Genomic DNA, 19,126 nt, shown 5'->3' with positions numbered 1-19,126 from the left:
TCATTTCAGAGACAGTTCCTGTTCCTACTGCTAGGAAACCTACTTGGATATTGAGCTGCTATGGGCTACATCTGTACCCTGCTGGGTAGAGTCGTTCAGAGTTCCTCTGTGGTAGGCTCCTGTCCTGTTCCCTGTTTTTTCCCTCTTCTGATGTCCATCCCATTTGCCTTTCTGAATGGGGATTGGGCGTCTTCCCCAGGGTCCTCCTTCTTAATTAGCTTCTTTAGGTGTACAGATTTTAGTATGATTATCCTATATGTCTAATATCCACTTATAAGTGAGTATATACCCTGTGTGTCTCTCTGCTTCTGGAATACCTCACTCAGGATGATCTTTTCTAGATCCCACCATTTGCCTTGAAATTTCTTAATTTCCTTGTTTTTAATTGCTGAGTAGTATGCTTTTCTTTTTGTTCCAAAACAATGTAAAGTAGAGACACCAGATGTGCCCATCTCTCTCTGTCATATGAGCAGGCAGTAGGAAATTGGGAAGACAAGCAAGGAAGAGCCTTTACCAGAAGCAAGCATTGGATGTTGGGCTCCCTGCTCTTCATGTTCTAGTATGAATGCTTGTCTTCTCAAAATGCCCAGTACAATATTACCAGCAAGCAGGGCCAATAAGTACAGTTAGGTGATAATGGATTTAGTGTCCTTATAAAAAAAAAATCAATGGGACTTGTCTGTTCCCTCCTGTCATCAGAAGACACATTTAAAAATCTCTATCTGAGGACAAAGGCTTTCATAGACACTGACTTTCCTGGGACCTTGACTGTGGACTTCCCAGCCCCGGAGACTATGAGTGAGCAAATCTGTTGCTCACAAATTTTCATTCTAAGGAGTTCATGAGAACTCAATCACACATACACAGAGCCACAGGGATGCTCCTCCATGGAACTTTCTGGATGTGTTGTGGGGTAACAGAAGGGGACAAACAAGCTTTTTTAACCTCTTTTATAAGGACATTAATTCCATCCATGAAGTGGATGCTTTTAAAGGTAGTGACTAATGCTACCTTTAAAAAAATATCCCTCTTGCTAATACTGTTATATTTGGAAACAGAATTTGAGGATGAAACAAACAATAAAATAGTAATGGGAAGTCCCAAGTCAAATATAGCATCGTTTCACTTCTTGGCTTGTACGTTCTCACCATGTGCTCACATGGCACAGAGAGATGGAGACAGCAAGCATCATCTTTCCTATAGAATCTTGTTAGGTCCAGACTCTAGCTTTATGACCTTGTTTGACTTTAATCCTCTTTTCTCGTAGAGTCCATGTGTATTACAGGCCCAAGGTAGGAGGGCAGGAATAGGGCTTCAAACACATGAGTTTTGAGATGAAACAATTCAGGTAAACTTGTGATGAGAAAGAGAGAAAAAAAAAAGAAGAAGAAGAGCAGAGCTTGGATGGTAAAAGCATTGTCTGTGAATTTGATGAAACCCTCATGGGTAATGTATAATAGTGCTTATATGGCTTATTTTGTCTTATTTTATATCCACTCAGAGTCTTGGACTTTCACAAGTCTAGGAATTTCCCCAAATCAGTTCTATCTCTTCTCTTTCTGTGCTCTACTGCACAATGAGCCTGTGCTGTAACCTTGCTGTTTGTGATACCCCCACTGACTCCCATGTAGAAAGGAAGACTCCAGGGTGAAGGCATCACCAAGAGAGACTTTATGAATTGACTCGGTCATTATAGTGCTTACCCAGGAGGCCTCAGAGAGTGAGTTGGCCTCTTCCCCCAGGCATCAGAATGCAAATAAAGCCTGCCTTTTACAGTCACTAGTGTATGGAATGTGACTCAGACGCAGAACCCAACTATGAACCCCTCTGCTTTGAAGTTCCTGCTTCCAGCAATGGTTTTCATTACCGGTTTGGAGGCATTCACTCTCTAAAATGCTGTATACCATAAATAAATCATAGTATTCAGAAGAGCTGAGATGGCACAGTGCAAAATCAAACATCCGTGGGGCGGGCAGCAAACAAATAGGTGACAGTTGTGTACTTTCTGATTGCATCATATTTTCTCTTTCAAATCTCAGGTGACAGTGACGGATGGTGGTTCTTCTCCAAAACAGTCAACCATTTGGGTGGTAGTTCAGGTTCTGGATGAAAATGACAACAAGCCCCAGTTCCCTGAGAAGGTCTACCAGATCAAGCTTCCAGAACGGGACCGCAAGAAGAGGGGAGAACCCATTTACAGGGCTTTTGCATTTGACAGAGATGAAGGCCCCAATGCAGAAATATCCTACAGCATCGTGGATGGAAATGATGACGGAAAGTTCTTTATCGACCCTAAAACTGGCATGGTCTCTTCCAGAAAGCAATTCACAGCAGGAAGTTATGACATCCTGACGGTAAGATCTAATTCCAGCACATCAGTGGGGTAGGGGTGAGCCCTTTTAATCACACCCACTTCCTTGATCAATAAATCTCTAATGTGGAAAAATGGTGGCAGAAGGCTACCGTCTGGGAGCCAGTGATATGTGAGGACTCTTGCCTTCCTAGGTGATGTTCTAAATAGTGAGAGTTTCTTTTGTTGTTGTGTCTTATCAGCAAACTTTCCCTGATTCCATAGCCTGCTGGAGCCACACAACCACACATCTTGGGCCCAAAGTCATTCTTAGGGTGCCGAACATAAAGGGCAGTATATATCTAGTGTAAATCAGAATAAGATATAATATTCACACACACAGGCATGATTATGCTCACACTCACTCACACATGGACACGGGCATACACATACATGTGCACACATGCATATGATCATACAAGTACATACACATTTTCACACAAATTCCTCCACACATGCATATCCCCGCATATTGTGCACACTCCTACACATGCTTACACACATGTACAACACACATACATAAGCACATATGTATGCACACACTCATGCACATACACACATATGTGCACACACTCAGTGCATGCACACAGACTTACACACATATACTTGTACATATATATTGACATATGTATGTGTTAGCATATAGCCAATCTTACATGCATAAACTCACGTACATGTACATGCTCACATGCATGTACACATGTGCTCATACATGCTAACAGGCAAATAGGAATGCACAGTGTACTTTATTCCCCTTCAGCTCTTATTAAAGGTGAAGTTCACATCATGCTAAGAGGAACCAAATTAACTATTTCTATTCACATAACTATCATTCTTGACCCTGATATACTATGAATTGCAAGTACAACATTTATTTTTTGTAGTTTCATATCTCAAAAGTTGACTTCTGGCAGATGTACTCTGAGCCCTGTTCCAAAATAGAGTTTCCATCTGCTCCCATCCACTCTCAAATGGACACCGCTCTTCTTGTGACAGTGTAGAAAACAGTCTGTTAGCTCAATACTGTGTGAGTGAAAGATTTAATCTTCCATGGACTCAGAGCACTAAGCCTTCTTTCTGTGTTTCCTCCACGTGTGAGTAGATCAAGGCTGTGGACAATGGCCGCCCACAGAAATCCTCCACTGCCCGCCTCCACATTGAATGGATTAAGAAGCCCCCGCCGTCACCTATACCACTGACATTTGATGAACCATTTTACAACTTCACAGTCATGGAGAGTGACAAAGTGACAGAGATTGTAGGGGTGGTGTCTGTACAGCCAGCTAACACTCCTCTGTGGTTTGACATCGTTGGTAAGTTCAAGCCTCTAGAGCATATCAGGAAAATGGACTTTACTGTTTGAGGGAACTAGCCAAACATACCAACAAGTAAATAAAAAAAAAAAAATTAAAATAATTTAAAAGGAAAAAGGAAAAAAAAAAACCTAAAACCTAGCAATTAAGCCTAAGATTAAAAGTGGTGCTGGAATGCAAAAGAGCCAGTAAAATGAATAATCAACCTGTGCTTTCGTTCCAATTCTGTAGCTAAGCTGAACAGAAAGTGCTCTCTGGCTGGATTTTCCATAGTATGTTATTTACTGCAACCTTAATGTCTTTCTGTGTGTCATCTTAATTCTATTGTCACACTTGGCTAATCTCATTTCTAAATGTATTGATGGTACTAGACTTGCTGTCCTTCATTTCTCTCTTTTTCTTCACCTTTTTTTCTGCATTCTGTTCTTTTTTTTTTCTGCTCCCGACTGCCCTGCTTCAAGGTGGCAAGCATGCTCGAGAGATGTTCTATATCCTACAGACAGCTTGTGGGCAGAACTGTTCAACAGAAGGTACCCTCAGCGCAAACACATTTGCTAAAATACAGCTATCCAATCTGCCTTTTATGTTTTTTTTAAACAAATTGAATTACATCTTTCATAACTGCCTGCGACAGACTGAAGTGCAGCCCACAGATTTCATACATGCCTCTAACAGTTATCTCATTACTCATATCCAATGACTTCTTTGTTTGAGAATAAATGGGTTTGGGGCCGGGGGGGGTTGTTTTGATTTTCTCCCATTGCTTTTGAGGTATGGGGGGGTTGTTGTTTTGTTTTTATCTTTTTGTAGGTTGGTTTATCTAACTGGGAAATTTCCAATTGAAAATAAGTGAAAATGTATCCCAGCCCCTGTTTTTCAGCAGTAGTGGCATTCACAGACCAAAAAGCCCCACCAGGAAGGTGCCCTGGATGCTATCCACAAAAGGAAGGGCAGGAAATAGAACCTAGAAGTGTACCCAGTGAGCCTCTACTCACCCTGACTAGAGAGAGGAGATGGAAGGAGGCAGGCAGGGCAGACCTTGGGAGCCAACCTTTAAATTCCTTGAAAGCAAGCAAGCAAGCACGCCAGGCTGCAAAAGGAAAAGGGCAAAACAGCCCTTCCACAAACCTGCAGGGAGAGAACTGGAGAGGAAACGTGTGTAGGACAGGGAAACAAAACAGGCTGCTGTCACCGAAAGAGGAGTGTGTGTGCCTGCCAGGGCCTGATTAGGGCTGAACTAGAGCCGGCTTCCCATGATTCTCTGTGAGCAGTGGAGAAGCCAGAAGAGCACTGATGTGGGAGAATCATTTTCTTCCTCATGATGCCTGGACAGGATGGGCAGGGACCTGCCTCCCCTTCAGAACTGCTGGGTCTGGGGAAATCATTTAGGAGGTTCCACATCTGGTTTAATAAAGCACAGAAAAAGAATGTTCTATGTCTTCCAGTCAAACCTCAAAGAGTCCTCTGAACTCCCAACAAATAAGGGCTTGCCTTCTGCATTTCATTCTGTGAAGCACGGGCCATCTTTGTTTCACTTAATTGACATAAATCTTACCATCTTTTCATATGACCATTCTTCCGATTCCTTCTTCACCTATGCCAGTATATTTGACTCGGAACACTTTCTGACCCATGAGAAATGTCTCCACCATCATCTCAGTGATTTTTTGCTTACCTGGCAATTATATGATGCAGTTCTTCTTTTTTGATGCATGGAAGCATTGCATGTGGCACAAGTTAGTTGCCTTTTGCCTGTGTGGACACCTTTGGTCACAACTTCACCAACTCAGTTTACAAGCATCTTTGCTGGCTGACAGTGCTTCCCATTCCTTGCATGGGCATCCTATCTCAACCCACTTATCCCAGGCTGCCCACGCTTGGGAAATCTCACTAGCATATCTTTCTTTAATGCTAAGTGTGAACTGACCCTAATTATTTAGGCCAGTTTGCAATTCTTCAGCATCTCCACAAATAGTCTAGGTGCAGTTTAGCATGCTGCTAGGAATGCTACATGGAAGGTTACATAGGTTTTTCATATTATGTTGTCAGTATTACTCTTATGTTTACATAAGGGAACGGAGATTCTTAACCCTCAAGGTCAAAGCCCATGTCACCATTGTTCTTTCTTGCTAGAACTTCTGTTGCTTTTCACTCAGAGTGAACTAAAATACAGAGACTGGTGGTGATGGCTCAGGCAGCCATTTTAACCCTCCTGTAGACGCCTGGCCCTACCCAGGGTCTGTATGACATTCCAGTGTGCACCAGCCACAGTGGCCTCACTAGTCCAAGGAGACAGAGTTGTTTACAGAGAACATTCTTTCTGGCACCCACACGTAATCCAGAAACCATATGCAAAGCTCGGCCTTAGTTCTCAGGACTCTCTATCTTTGTGTACCTATGCACTGCACTCCTCCATAGATTCCCTCCCATCCGTTCAACTGTGGGAGTGAGAACAGTCTTTCAATGAAGACTCCGAAGACTGTCCCCTGGTCTGGAATCCTCCATCACAGACATTTCTCTGTAAATCTGGTAACAGCTTGCCAGATTTCTTCTACAAATTGAACTTACTGGGCCTCATGCCCAAACAATCATGATTTCATTTCCATCCCTAGGTCTAGCCAACAAAGTCTTGAAATGCCAGTTTTTACTCACTGTAAAATGCTGAGTCCTCTCCCAGGTGCTGGTGGTTTTCAGTAGAAATGATCTGCTTTACCAAATCTCCTTTCTGAAATGTGGCTCATCTGCCAGAGTCATAATTTACCTGCTGTGCTGACATCCACTTCCTTCTTTTAAAACCTCTCATTTGCTTCATCATCTTCAGGTGTTTCATCCTCACTGTCAACATTTCTTGCTCTTTTATCTCTTGTGGGTCTTCCCTTCCTACTTGCCTAAGCATCAACCTTGATCAAATCAGCACAGAGAGGACCAAGACTGAGCAATGCTTCTTACCACTTAACACCCATCCCTGAGCTGGGCAGAGATACAAAGTATAAGCATGAGATCAGCAAGGTCAGCTTGGATCTGAAATGTAAGCCTCGGCTCCTGCTCCAGGTCTCGCCTAAATACTCTCGTGAAAAATAAGCCAACCTGAGTTTCCACCATAGACATACTGCATGCAGACTCCCAGGGCATAACCTTCTCATCTGGCATGTCCAGCTTTAAACTGCTTACCCTTGGGAATCCTCATCAAGTAAACAAAACTGGTGTTTCAGCCTGCCTTTCCCCTTGAGAGCCTGTTCTCACTTCCACATTTCCAAACTTACATGACTCTGATTTTGTCTCAATTTTCTTACCTCCTACCACAACATGAAGTTACAGAAACTCTGTGTGAGCAACATTTTGCTCCTAAGGCTAGACATTTGCATTCTCTTGACTCCAAGGAGACTGTGCTTCCTCTGAAGCAGCGACTCTCTTTAGCTCCCACAAACAAGCCCTACTTGCAAGCAAGCTAAGAAATCTGTAATTAAAGGGAAACACAATAAAGTTCAGCTGTCGTGGATTTAAACAGTCCAACACACAGCATGCTTCCTCTCCTTGTTAAAAGGGAAAGAAAACGGAGAAAACAAAAATAACCCACAATCCTTTGTGACTTTGTCATGAATCTTCACACTTCTCAGGAGGCTCTGATTTCCCTTCAGCCGCTCCTTGATTTACATACCTCCAATATGCAGGCAATCTGGTTCTCAGCTCAGGCCCAGAATCTTATCCTGATGGCAAATATCTGAATTGTAAGGCCACCATCATTGACAATGCTGACTTCCAGTTTTTAGCTTTTACCCGAATCATGCTTTATCTTGCAACTAGGAAGCCCTTGAAGGAAGCTGATTTGCCTCACTCAGTGTCAGGAAGGAGAAAGGGTATATATTACCATGAATCTCTGATAGTCCTTATCCCCATAACCATCTTCCTGTGTTGCAGATAGACAAGGCTAGATCTCTGTGAGTGGAATCATTGGCTCTTGCCGTCTCAACTTACTCCTGTCACTGAGTTTAACCTTTTCTCCTGTGCGGCCACAGGTGGCTTAGGTCTGGGTTGAGAAGAAAAGCCACAGTTCTTGACAGCACCAGCAGTACTGCTGTCCTCTGACAGGTGTGTCCAACCTTTTAAAACCGAGATGTGTAATCCACGAACTTCATTCTTGAGAACTACATAGTCACTTTGGTAAATGTTCCAAAGAAGGAAGCTTGAGTCTTAAGCAAGTCTACAATTATATGTGTCTGCATCTATAGCTATCCTCATCCACATGAGGCTGGACACACCTCAGAGCTTGGGTGCCTCTGGATCTTTCTAACCTGACAGTCACGTCACAAACTCTCGTCCAGCCTGTACTTATAGAAGCCACATCTATTTCTAACTCCCGTGCTCCACCATCAGAGTAAATTTTGCTCAGCTATTCAACAGACATCAAACACTTCATTTCTCCTATTCTGCCTTCATGCTCTAACTTGACCTCAGACAGGATTCACTTTTCTTTATAGCAGCAATCTCATTTATGGAATCATATCTGGAGAATTTTTAGATAAATAAGAAAGCCTGAAACTACTTCGTATGTTCATCATCTTAAGAAACCTCGGAGTAAATTCCAGAAGTTTCTCTTTCTCTTTTTCTTTTTTTGTTCCTTCCTACCACTCTTTCCTGCCCTCCAGCTCCTGCCCTCTATTTAAATATCAGCCTGCTGTGTGCTTGCTTCATTCCAAGGCAGAAAATTATTCATTATCACACCGTAGCTGGCACTGAATGTCTTTCCTTCAGTTGGGTGTACATGCTGAAGTTGAACAAACAGCTTGTGCACGGCTCCCTTCATTCATTGAGATTCAGTTGCTCAGTATTTTGGAAGCTTCTCAGTCACACCTCCCCCTGGGTGACTACTAGATTTGGGTTGTTATTTTTACAATTACATGCGCAAGAGTGGAGTTATTTTCTAGAGGAAGAGCCTGCAAGCTTCTCCACAGGAGATGCTATGCCATTTTCCTCATTGAGTTTCTTTGTGCAAAGACAGCACCAGGAGAAGCTTTTCCCCCTGTCGGGTGTGGCCAAGCTTTTGAGATGAAAAATGATGTAATCCACACATCTCAGATCTCACATGGGGTACCTACCTTTAAAGAAATGCTCAGCTCAGTCATACCCCAATGAACTGAGAGGTCAATGCTGGCTGCAAGTGTTTCTATTCCTGTCCTATTTCTAGAGTCTTGTCAGGGCACCCTCCTTGATCCATTAAATTTTATAACATTATAACAGAAATCCAGTGTGCCTCTTCCACATTTTCTTTGTTCTATGATGCCTGGCTTGACCAAAAATGGTCAAAGAGAAGTGTCCCTAAAGTGAGTTATTTTCATGTGGGCTGTTCACAACCTCGCTTTTAACTATCTCTGCCGCACACCCCCGCAGCAATGCACAGGCTGTGACATTTCTGAACCCCACCCTACTGGGACTCAGGCCAGCTCTGCAGTGTCCTTTTCTGCCCGCCTTTTATTTGGCCTCATGCTGTTGCACCCAACACACTCTGGCTTTGCATGTTCTGTTACTGGCTCTGAGTAAGCACATCTTGTTTAAACGGAATGCTGCTATGGAGGCTGGACTCCTTGTATTTGATTGATAGTCTCACCCCAGATGATCTGGATTCGTTTTCCTACAAAATTGAAATCACCTTTCAGGCTAAAAGGAAGCTTGGAAAAACAAGACCTGGGGGAAAGGCATGGAGTCGTTTATGAAATGGGATGCTTAAGTGTAGGTTATTAAGTTGTGTGGGGGTTGATGGTGAACTGCTGGTCTAGATTCTATGTCCCTTGTCAGAAATCCATTTGAAAACTTGGGAAGATTTTGATTTAAATGACATCTTGGCTTAACTAGGAGCAAATGTTCTAGAAATGAGTATTAAAGCATGCTGGCCACATTAGTGGATGGGAAAACATACCAAAGATGCTAATGATCACTCTCTCCTATGAAGTTAGAAGTTTTTCATTGGGAGAATTTAAAACAGCAAAGACTAATGAGGAAACAAATACAAACATGTCATACACATGCAGAGAGGAAAAGGGAGGATTATAAAAACTGAGCACTCAGGAAGGCAGAGGCAGGAAAATCTCTGTGAGTTTGAAGCCAGCCTGGTCTACAAAGTGACTCCAGAATAGCCAAGGCTACACAGAGAAAACTTGTCTCAATAGAACAAAAAACAATAACAACAACCAGAACAAAAAAAGACCCTGAAATTTGCAAAAGCTGCCTAAATATTAACAAGAGGAAAAATTATGAAAAAGTATACAATCTCATTATGTAAATGTGTAAATGTTACACCATTATCCAGGTGGGATGACATGTATTTTTGCACAGACTTTAAAGAGTCATAATCAGTGAGCACAAGAGCTGAAATTGGAAACCTTTAGCTGTGTTTTCTCTAAACTTCATTTCCATTCATCTTTCAGCTAGAGATAATAATTGCATAATTCTCTTCTCTTTTGACCCACATGTGGTTTGCCTTTCTTAAAAAACTGACATTGGAGAATGATCACTAATCCACCAAAACAACAACAATTTAAAACAAAGGGCTCAATCTTCATATTTAAAAAAGAAAGCAACCCCAGGGATGGGGGCAGAAAGTCTAAAATTGATTGCGTTATGACTGGGACCATGAATTAATACCCTTGAGAAGCAACCTGAGAAACTGTATCCTTGTCTTTAGATGTCATTACCTTTCCTTGAGGGTTTCCATGGCAAAGGTTTTCATTTGTTTGTTTGGTTGGTTGGTTGGTTGGGTTTTTTTGTTTGTTGGTTAGGGTTTTTGTTTTTGTGGGGTTTTTTTTTTTTTTTTGTGTGTGTGTGTGTGTGTGTGGTAGTTGTTTTTGATTCTTTGTTTTTTGTTTTGTTTTGTTTTTCCAGCATTTACCTATTGGAGGCACATAATCTACCTTATTACTTATGGTGACCTGTGCCAGTCACCTAAATCAGTTTTCTTTTTTATACCATGTGCACATCAAAAGAAGCATTCCCTTCAACAAAAAGCCACCCTCTAACAGCCACTGCTCTCCTCAGGCTACGAACCCCCTCTTCGTCTGAGCCCTCAAAACCCTTCTTTGGAGTTACCATCTAGTGTCTCTTGGTAAATCAATTAAAGACATTAATTGGAAGATGAGTCTCTTTTAGATAAAGTTTTTGAGAACATGCATCATCTCTAAGCTATTCTCTGGTACCCTGTATCTCCATAGCTTAATTAAATGTCAAAGGCAATTATGTTCTCTACAGTAATTAAATAATCCTAAGTGAACATGGTAGCTGCAAGCATTTGGTACTTGGAATATACATGACTACATTTTTAGAAAGTAAGCCATATTATTTATTTTTGCCACTGTAGGACAAATTCTAGTAACTCAGGCGTGATGCTTCATCCCCTTCACCCATCCACCCAACTTAATACTATCATATCATGAAAGCATATTGTTCAATTGCCAGAAAATTACAAATTGCATATACTATAAGATGTAAGAAAAACCAAGCTTTTCTTTTCTAGAATCTAAAATTCAATAAATTCATTGCCCTACATACTAAAGTTAAATAAGATTACATTCTGAAACCAAAAGTGTTTCACACATGCAATTTCAGACAAAAATAAATAGTGCTGGTGAACATATACTGACATTTAATTAAGATCATTTCAACACTTAGACCGTTATATTTTTCCCCTTTAAAAGTGTATCTAATTTGGGAAGTTTATAAGTGAGACTTCTCTTCTGCGATAAAAAGGTCCCAATTCTAATGCTATCTTAAGTGTGTCATTCAAGACAAAAGGACAAAAAACATTTTTTTTCTAAACCTTTGTGTAAATTGCCTTGCAACCTCACTAGTGATAAGTAGCAATATAATATCCATGCCATCCCTCTCAGCGCTGATGCTGTGCATGCTGTTTCTCTGAAATCATCAGCCACTTGGGAGAAAGTTAATTTATATTGCTAAGATGCCAAAAACATTTCTCTGACTATCCCACTGTCTAAGAGATTTTTTTTCATATGAAATTCAATTTTTCCTATCTTCCCGTAATTTTATTTCTGACATTTAATTGAGGGACTCTGAATTCTACCGGCCAAATGTTTACCAACAATCCTAGAACAGATCTACAAAGTTTCAAATTATCTGTATTCACTGTAGTTGTGATAGTTTTTGCTTAGAATGTATTCTACTAGAGCAAAAGCTAAAGTATCCCCAGGCCCCCAGCAAGGAAGTTGAGAAGGGTTGAAGGGCTGTTAGCCTTCTCAGTGTTTTATGAGGGCACTTTATGCTCCTCCACTCTAATGTTATGCTGAAGTTTTTATTTACAATACACTGGTTTTTGTGTCATTTGTTATGCTTACAGAGGATGGCTCTTGAAATATGAATTAAGTTAGCAACAGTAAATTCCCGTTGAAGATTTATGAAATTGAGCCATGGGGGTATCTGCCAGAAAATAGATCTATGGGATAGCACCCTGTAAAGATATATGCCTCCAGATACTTAATACCTTCTCAGAGGTTCTAATTCTGTGTTGTTTCTGTGAAATCATCAGGGGGGAATTTTGACAGCTCTTTTGATGCAGAGAAGGGTGTTGGAACAATTGTCATTGCAAAACCTTTGGATGCAGAGCAAAGGTCTGTCTACAACATGAGCGTGGAAGTCACCGATGGAACAAATGTGGCTGTCACTCAGGTGAGATGTTAAGTTACTGACGAGCAAGAATGTGCAAATATCTGCTAACGAGAGAAATGGAAGTGATTAAAAAAAATGGGTCCAGGGAGTAATAAATTATGTCCATGGATTTCTTTTGTTCAGAAAATTGTGTTTAGTGAACAATTGAGATAAAGGGTTCAATGTTCAATGTATTAGTGATGTCAAATTTGGCTGCTTCTTTCAAGACACCTGTGGTTGTCTGTGTTTGAAAAAGTGATTGATGTGTATTTGTTTCCTGGTCATTTGCTATAGGTTTCTCTCTGACAATAATCAACTTGCAAAGAGCATATCCATGTTGTTGCTGTTAGCAAAACATGAGATTCTTTTCCTCCTCATTGAAGTCACTGACATTTAAATCTAGAGATACCTAAGAGCCCATGTTCAATACATACTGAGATGGAAATTGCCTAGCCAACATCAAACAGCTACAATAAGAGACAGCATGAGGCCTGGGTATCCATTGTAGCCTCTGTATTATGGGTTCTCTCTCCTGGCTGCATATTGTAGAAAATACTGTATTGTATTCTTACAAAAGAATGGTAAGAGCACCCTACTATCTGGTACCCAGTCCCAGAGGTCTTACTGATGTTACCATGAAACTAGGGTTAAGGAACTTCTGCTCTGCTTCTTGAGTGTATATGAAAGGTACTGGGAATTTGAAGAAAACTTCCGGAATTATCTATGACTCAGAACACCTCAGACCTTTCTCCCAAGGATGACTAACACAATGCCAGCTCTTAACACTGTAGATTGAACTTGAATGTAAGTTTTTTTTTTTTTTCTGCGCCATTGTCTTAGTTTTACTGTAATGAGATACCATAACCAAGTCAACTCTTATAATGTAAAAGATTTCATTGGGGTTGGCTGACAGTTTCAGAGGCCTAGTCCATTGTCATCATGTCAGGGAGCATGGCAGCATCCAAGCAGACATGATTCTGAAGAAGGAGCTGAGAAGTCTACATCTTGACCCACAGACAGCAGACGGGGACTCTGTCTTACATTGGGCAGAGCTTGAGTCATGCCTCCATAGTGACACACTTCTTCTAAGGCCACCCCTATTCCAACAAGGCCACACGTACTCCAACAAGGCCTCAACTACTCCTAATCGTGGCCTATCAACCTCCCTATCAACCAAGCATGCAAACACATGAGTCTCTGGGGGCCAAAACCTATTCAAACCACCACGGCCATAAAGGCAGCCCCATATGGCATGCACTGCAACTCTGCTCTTCCTCCCCGTTTCTCTCTGTTGTTCCCAGAAGACATGAATGATTGATCTGCGCCCTGTTTTTGGCTGGACCCAGATGGATATTCAGAATTCTTCTCAACACATTTAGGTAGTTAGTGAGAAAGTTTTGCCAAACCAGAAGCAAGCAAGTGATGATTTATTTTAAATATGATTTATACTTCTATACCCATAAAATTTGAAAGCAGGAGGAGGGGGATTTCATATGTTCATCCAGACAATCGTCTCTTGGTCTGAAGCTGCTGCAAAAAATACGTAACGTGACTGCTTCTTTATAATTAGAAAGTGGTGGAAGTTGAAGGGAAGAGTGGAGTTCATTTTGTGTGACCATTTGCTTTACATATGAATATAACTGTAAATGGAAATGACTCACAGATCGACAGGCAGTGTGTGATGGTTCCTAATTCTCACTCTGGTCTCTTCCTGCTTATCAGGTGGCCACAGGACCCTGTTTTTTTTTAGCAAGTCCTATTTACACCCATTAGCCTAGAATAAATATTAACAGCAAATCATACAATCTGATAATGGAGCCAACTGGGACAACAAATTATATATTCTCCCTATCTGAAACCATGTCGCTTCTTGGCATTTTCAAAACTCAGATCTAGACACATAAATGAGACCCTCTGGCTGAAACTCCGTGGGAACTACACAGTCAAAAAGGATGCTAGAAGACTGATGCCAAACAATCCATATGCAGTATTGCTGTGTTGTCAGTGCTAATTCATTTTAAATGGGAACTTAAATTAGATTTTTTAAATTAGTGGTTTCTTAGCATATCCAACCGCAGCTTTTCTGTGCTACTTCAAAACCCGAGACATATTTAAGAAAAATACAAATAAGCATGGAATCCTATTTATTTCCAGACTTTCCTCTAGGGTTTTAAACCAGTTGAATTAAGCAGTATCCAGTGTGTCTAAATCTATAACTCATTAAATTAGATAAATAGATTCTACATATCCAGCAGGATCTATCCAGAAGGTAAGCAGATCTCGGAGGTATAAAACATTCACATTAACAATGGCAATGAAAAAGTTAGCAGGCAGGCATTTAGAATTTCACAAAGTTGAGAGGAGCAACAATTTAGTAGCATTTATTTCATGGATTTTTTTTTTTCAGTCCCTGACATATGCAGTGCACTTAGTGCTTAAGGTCACAGAAACATAGTTTTGATTGTTTGTTGTTTGAGACAGGGTTTCACTATAGGCTAGATATTGGCCTCGAACTCCTGAGCTAAGCAATCCTCCTGCCTCAGGTGCCTTAGTAGGCAGTACTGAAGCACATGCCACCACACTAAGCTGGGAATGCAGTTTTAAGGCCGTATGTCTAATATGCACTCATGAAAATAATATGAAATTACACATTGCATGTCTTTGAATACACTTGTCTGAGACCATGTTTTCCCAAGCTGATAAAAAGATAAACTTGAATCCCAAGCATTTATAAGCAGTCTGAGAACTGGGTGAACCTGGAGGTCGCCCTAGCGACAGCAAATTAAAGAGGTTAATAATAAGCATCAAGAGACGTTTCTAGTCTAAAGTACCCAAGTCATGTCCTTAAGAAATGAGAATCAGTTTTCAAAGCAAAGCATGTAGTGTGTGTTCTCATCACAACTGTTGCCATCAGGAGACCATTGACCATGCTGGACCTTTCTGCTCACCAGCCTTGGTCAGCCCAGAATGATTAACCTCTATCTAGGCTTCCCTGGGCATAGCAGCAGAAATGGTTTTCTGCACCAATGGCAGGTCCATTTGAACAATAAGATGTTTGGGAAATAAACAGTGCACTCTAGACTTCTTTTACAAACGGCTAAAATATGCTCAAATCCATGACCCTAGACAATGCAATGATTCTGCCATCAAACAGATACCTTTCTCCATGTAACTGGATTAATGTCCTGTAGTTTCTAAACCACCTGTTCAAAACTCTTTGAGGACTTTACTCTCTTTTGTTCATGTGAGATCATAAAACATGGGAGGACATAAGCTTCCCATCAGCCATAAACAACATGTTGAATTTTACCTCACAAATATCAGTAAATCAGAGCCTCTGGGATTCAGTGTCAACTTGAAACCCTTCCTTCCTCTTCCGTCTTGTACTGTTCTTCTGACTCTCACAAGGTTCTTGTATCTCAGAGCTACAAAGTCTGATGCTACACAAATAGCCCTTTCTTTAGGAGGATTGCCTAGGCTGAATATACCTTAAAGGGGGCCTGTGCATTTTACGTTATAAATATTATATATCAAAGAACAAAATGTGCAAACAAATCATCCCCATGTATGCAGAAGTGACCTAGTAAGATGGACAAAGACTTCTGCATGAAATTGTATGGAGTTTGGTGGAAGATATCACTGCACTTCTCCTATTATGACACAGTACTTGAATGAACCCCACGTTATCTTAGAAGTCCATAGACAAGCAAGGAAGTCTGGATTAAAAGGGAAGGAGGAAACAGTGACTTTGTCTCTGGAGTTTTTGCTTCAAAGAAAGATGAAGAATCACAAGGAGCTGTGGATCTTGTAAGCAGCAGGATTGGGAAGTATCCAGAGAATGGGACAAGTCGCACATAAAGAACAGGATGAAACACTAAGGAGGAGTCACCATCTGTGCTAATATAAGTAGTGATACAGGAGTCTAAGTGGAACCCAGCCCCCCCCCACTCAAACAAGACACCAGCCATTTATATTAGAAAAGAGCCAATTGCCTGCAAATTTCATTATGTCCTTGTTTTTAAGAGCTGAATAGTATTCCATGTGTAGATGAACCACAGTTTCTTTATCCATTCTTCAACTGAGAGACCTCTGGGTTTTTTTCCAGTCCAGAACTCGGTTTCTAGCTATTATGAATAAAGCCATTATGAACATAGTTGAGCAAATGCCTTTGCTGTATGGTACAGCATCTTTTGGCTATATGCCCAGGAGTAGTATAGCTAGGTCTTAAGGTAGAGCTATTCCCAATTTTCTGAGAAAACACCAGATTGATTTCCAAAGTGGTTGTACCAGTTTACATTCCCACCAGCAGTGGAGGAGGGTTCCCCTTTCTCCACAACCTCTCCAGCATGTACTGTCACTTGATCTTAGCCGTTCTGATGGGTGTAAGATGGAATCTCAGAGTCATTTTGATTTGTATTTCCCTGATGACTAAGGATGTTGAGCATTTCTTTAAATGCTTTCAGCCATTCAGTATTCCTCTGTTAAGAATTCTCTTTTGAACTCCGTACCCCATTTTAAAATTGGATTATTTAGTTTGCTGGTGTTTAATTTATTTGTATGTATGTATAGGTATGTATTTGGATATTACTTTATATATTTTTGGATATTAATATAAACATATGGTTATTAGAACTTTGATGGATCATGAAAACTGCAGGCAAATGAATGAATCTGGAAAGTATTATCCTGAGTGAGGTAGCCCAGACGCAGAAAGAGAAGCATGGTATACACTCACTTATAAGCAGATACTAGCCATGTGATACAGGGTAACCATACTCCAGTCCGCAGACCTAAGGAGGCGAAGTAACAAAGAACACCTTAATTCTCATTCAGAAGGACAAACAGAGTAGATGCCAGAAGCGATTGAAGAGAGGGAACAGGACAGGAGCCTAGCATATGTGTCTTCTGAAAGTCTCCAACCTGCAGGGGATTGAAGCAGATGCTGAGACTCACAGCCAAACTTTGGGCAGAGCACAGAGAGTCTTATGGAAGAGAAGGGGAGATAAAAGGACCCTACTTGTAGACAGGAGCTCCACAAGAAAATTAACAACAAATCTGGGCCCAGGGAAGCCTGTGGAGGCTGATGCACCAACCAAGGACTATGAATAGAGAGGACCTAGACCCCCTTCTCAGATGTAGCCCATAGACAGCTCAGTCTTCATGCAGGCCCACTACCAAGGGGAGTATGGGCTGTCTCTGACATGAACTCTGTAGACTTCTCCTTGATCACTTCCCCCTGGTGGGACAGCCTTATCAGGCCACAGAGGAAGAGGATCGAGGCAGTCCCAATGAGACTTGTTAGGCTGGAGTCAGTTGGTAGGGGAAGAGGAATCCTCCTTTTTGAGGACTAGGGTAGTATGGGGGGAAGAAGGAGGGAGGGTAGGACTGCTATGGGATGAGAAAGGGGACGACAACCTGGATGTAAAATGAATAAATTTTTAAAAATATAAATTTAAATAAAAAAATAAAAAAGAAAGAAAAGATGCTTTATAGAAATAGCTATCTCCAAGTTGAGGTCAAGAGTTATCAGTCATTTTATCCTACTAAGGACTCGTGGAGTTATGTTAAAAGATGATCAGAGGCTACTTAAATTGGCTTTCACTAGAAAACATTGGGTGGCCCCCTCATTTTTCACAATTTGGATTCCCTGCCTTCACTCTAAACTTTAGAATTTTGGTGTATTACATGGAAGAAAGAACTTAAGAGATATAATTAAGGTCGATGTTCTCCAGGTAAGACCTACCTACTACCAGAGGCTTAACTGTCAAATTTCTCTAGTTGGATTGAGAAAGGCAGGAAAGAGAAAGCAGAGAATTGGTGCAAGGAAGAGTTGAGACAATCTGAACACGAATGACCTCAAGATGTCGGGGAGCCAGCAAGGAAAAAGGAACCCCAGTCCTCTAATCAGAAAACACTATATTGAGCATAAATGAGGAAAAAAAAGAACATTAAAAAGGGAATGTATTTATGCCAATCCCTTGATTTCAGTGTTCATAACTATGAGATAATAATATCAGGTGCAATGTCTAACATCTAAGTTGGTAATGACTTTTTATGGCAAAAATAGAAAACTCATTGACTACTGTCATTTCTATTTTACTATTAAAAAAAAGAGAGAGAGACCAAAGTAAGTTAAGTGGCTTGAGGAAAACCTGAACTCATACCCACACAGGCAGATACGAGGGCGTATTACACTGTACTAAGTCTCAAAGACAATGTTAAGCCTTCAGTATCTGTTCTAAGACAGCAGTCATAAGAAGCACACCTTTTAAATTTGTCTCCTGGGAAACATGACAACACCAGTAACCTTCAGGGAATCTCCTAGCTGTCCATAGGTCCAGCTCCTCTCTCATAGCTTTAACCCCAAGGGCTTATGTTTCCAAGGATGATCCATTATGAGTATTAATACTCTCCATACATCAGCCAAATCAATCACAGCTACTGCATCTTCGTAGAAAATGTAAATAAATGTAGAACTTGTCTTTTCCAAAAGCTCAGTGGATGGAAAGACATACAAATATGTAACACTTGACATTAGCATCATAAGACTCAACAACTCTCATTAGAAAGAGAGTTCCATTTTCCTGTAACCCTGGAAAAGTTAGATCAGGAGTTACTGTCATTCTTTTCCAGGGAGAAATTGAGGCCTGCCTGGGTTCACAGAAAGAGAAGCAAGCTAATTTCTTCCTTTGCAAAGTCACATACTATTTATGAAACATTCCTCTACACATTTATATCTACAAAATACACAACTTCATCCATTAGGGAAAGCATCTTATACAATGAAAAATATTAACCCAGAATCAGGTGG

General features: G+C 40.9%; 1 protein-coding gene across 7 annotated transcripts in view; it reads left to right on the top strand.

Moving 5' to 3' along the window:
* The window catches only part of Fat3 (FAT atypical cadherin 3), a 594,038-nt gene that overhangs the window by 476,748 nt on the left and 98,164 nt on the right, over nucleotides 1–19,126 (top strand). For 5 of the 7 annotated variants that reach the window (XM_060369771.1, XM_060369735.1, XM_060369749.1 and 2 more), the window contains 4 exons: nucleotides 2,040–2,354; nucleotides 3,453–3,663; nucleotides 4,125–4,193; nucleotides 12,197–12,336. In XM_060369771.1, the coding sequence (XP_060225754.1) occupies nucleotides 2,040–2,354; nucleotides 3,453–3,663; nucleotides 4,125–4,193; nucleotides 12,197–12,336 (735 nt within the window). The remainder of the gene's footprint in view (nucleotides 1–2,039; nucleotides 2,355–3,452; nucleotides 3,664–4,124; nucleotides 4,194–12,196; nucleotides 12,337–19,126) is intronic. The other 2 variants (XM_060369782.1, XM_060369760.1) reach the window with 1 other exon arrangement.

The sequence above is a fragment of the Meriones unguiculatus genome, chromosome 1 (assembly GCF_030254825.1).
Source record: "Meriones unguiculatus strain TT.TT164.6M chromosome 1, Bangor_MerUng_6.1, whole genome shotgun sequence".
Lineage (NCBI taxonomy): Eukaryota > Metazoa > Chordata > Mammalia > Rodentia > Muridae > Meriones > Meriones unguiculatus.
The sequence above is the reverse complement of the archived record's forward strand: the minus strand, read 5'-3'. Positions and strand labels throughout refer to the sequence as shown.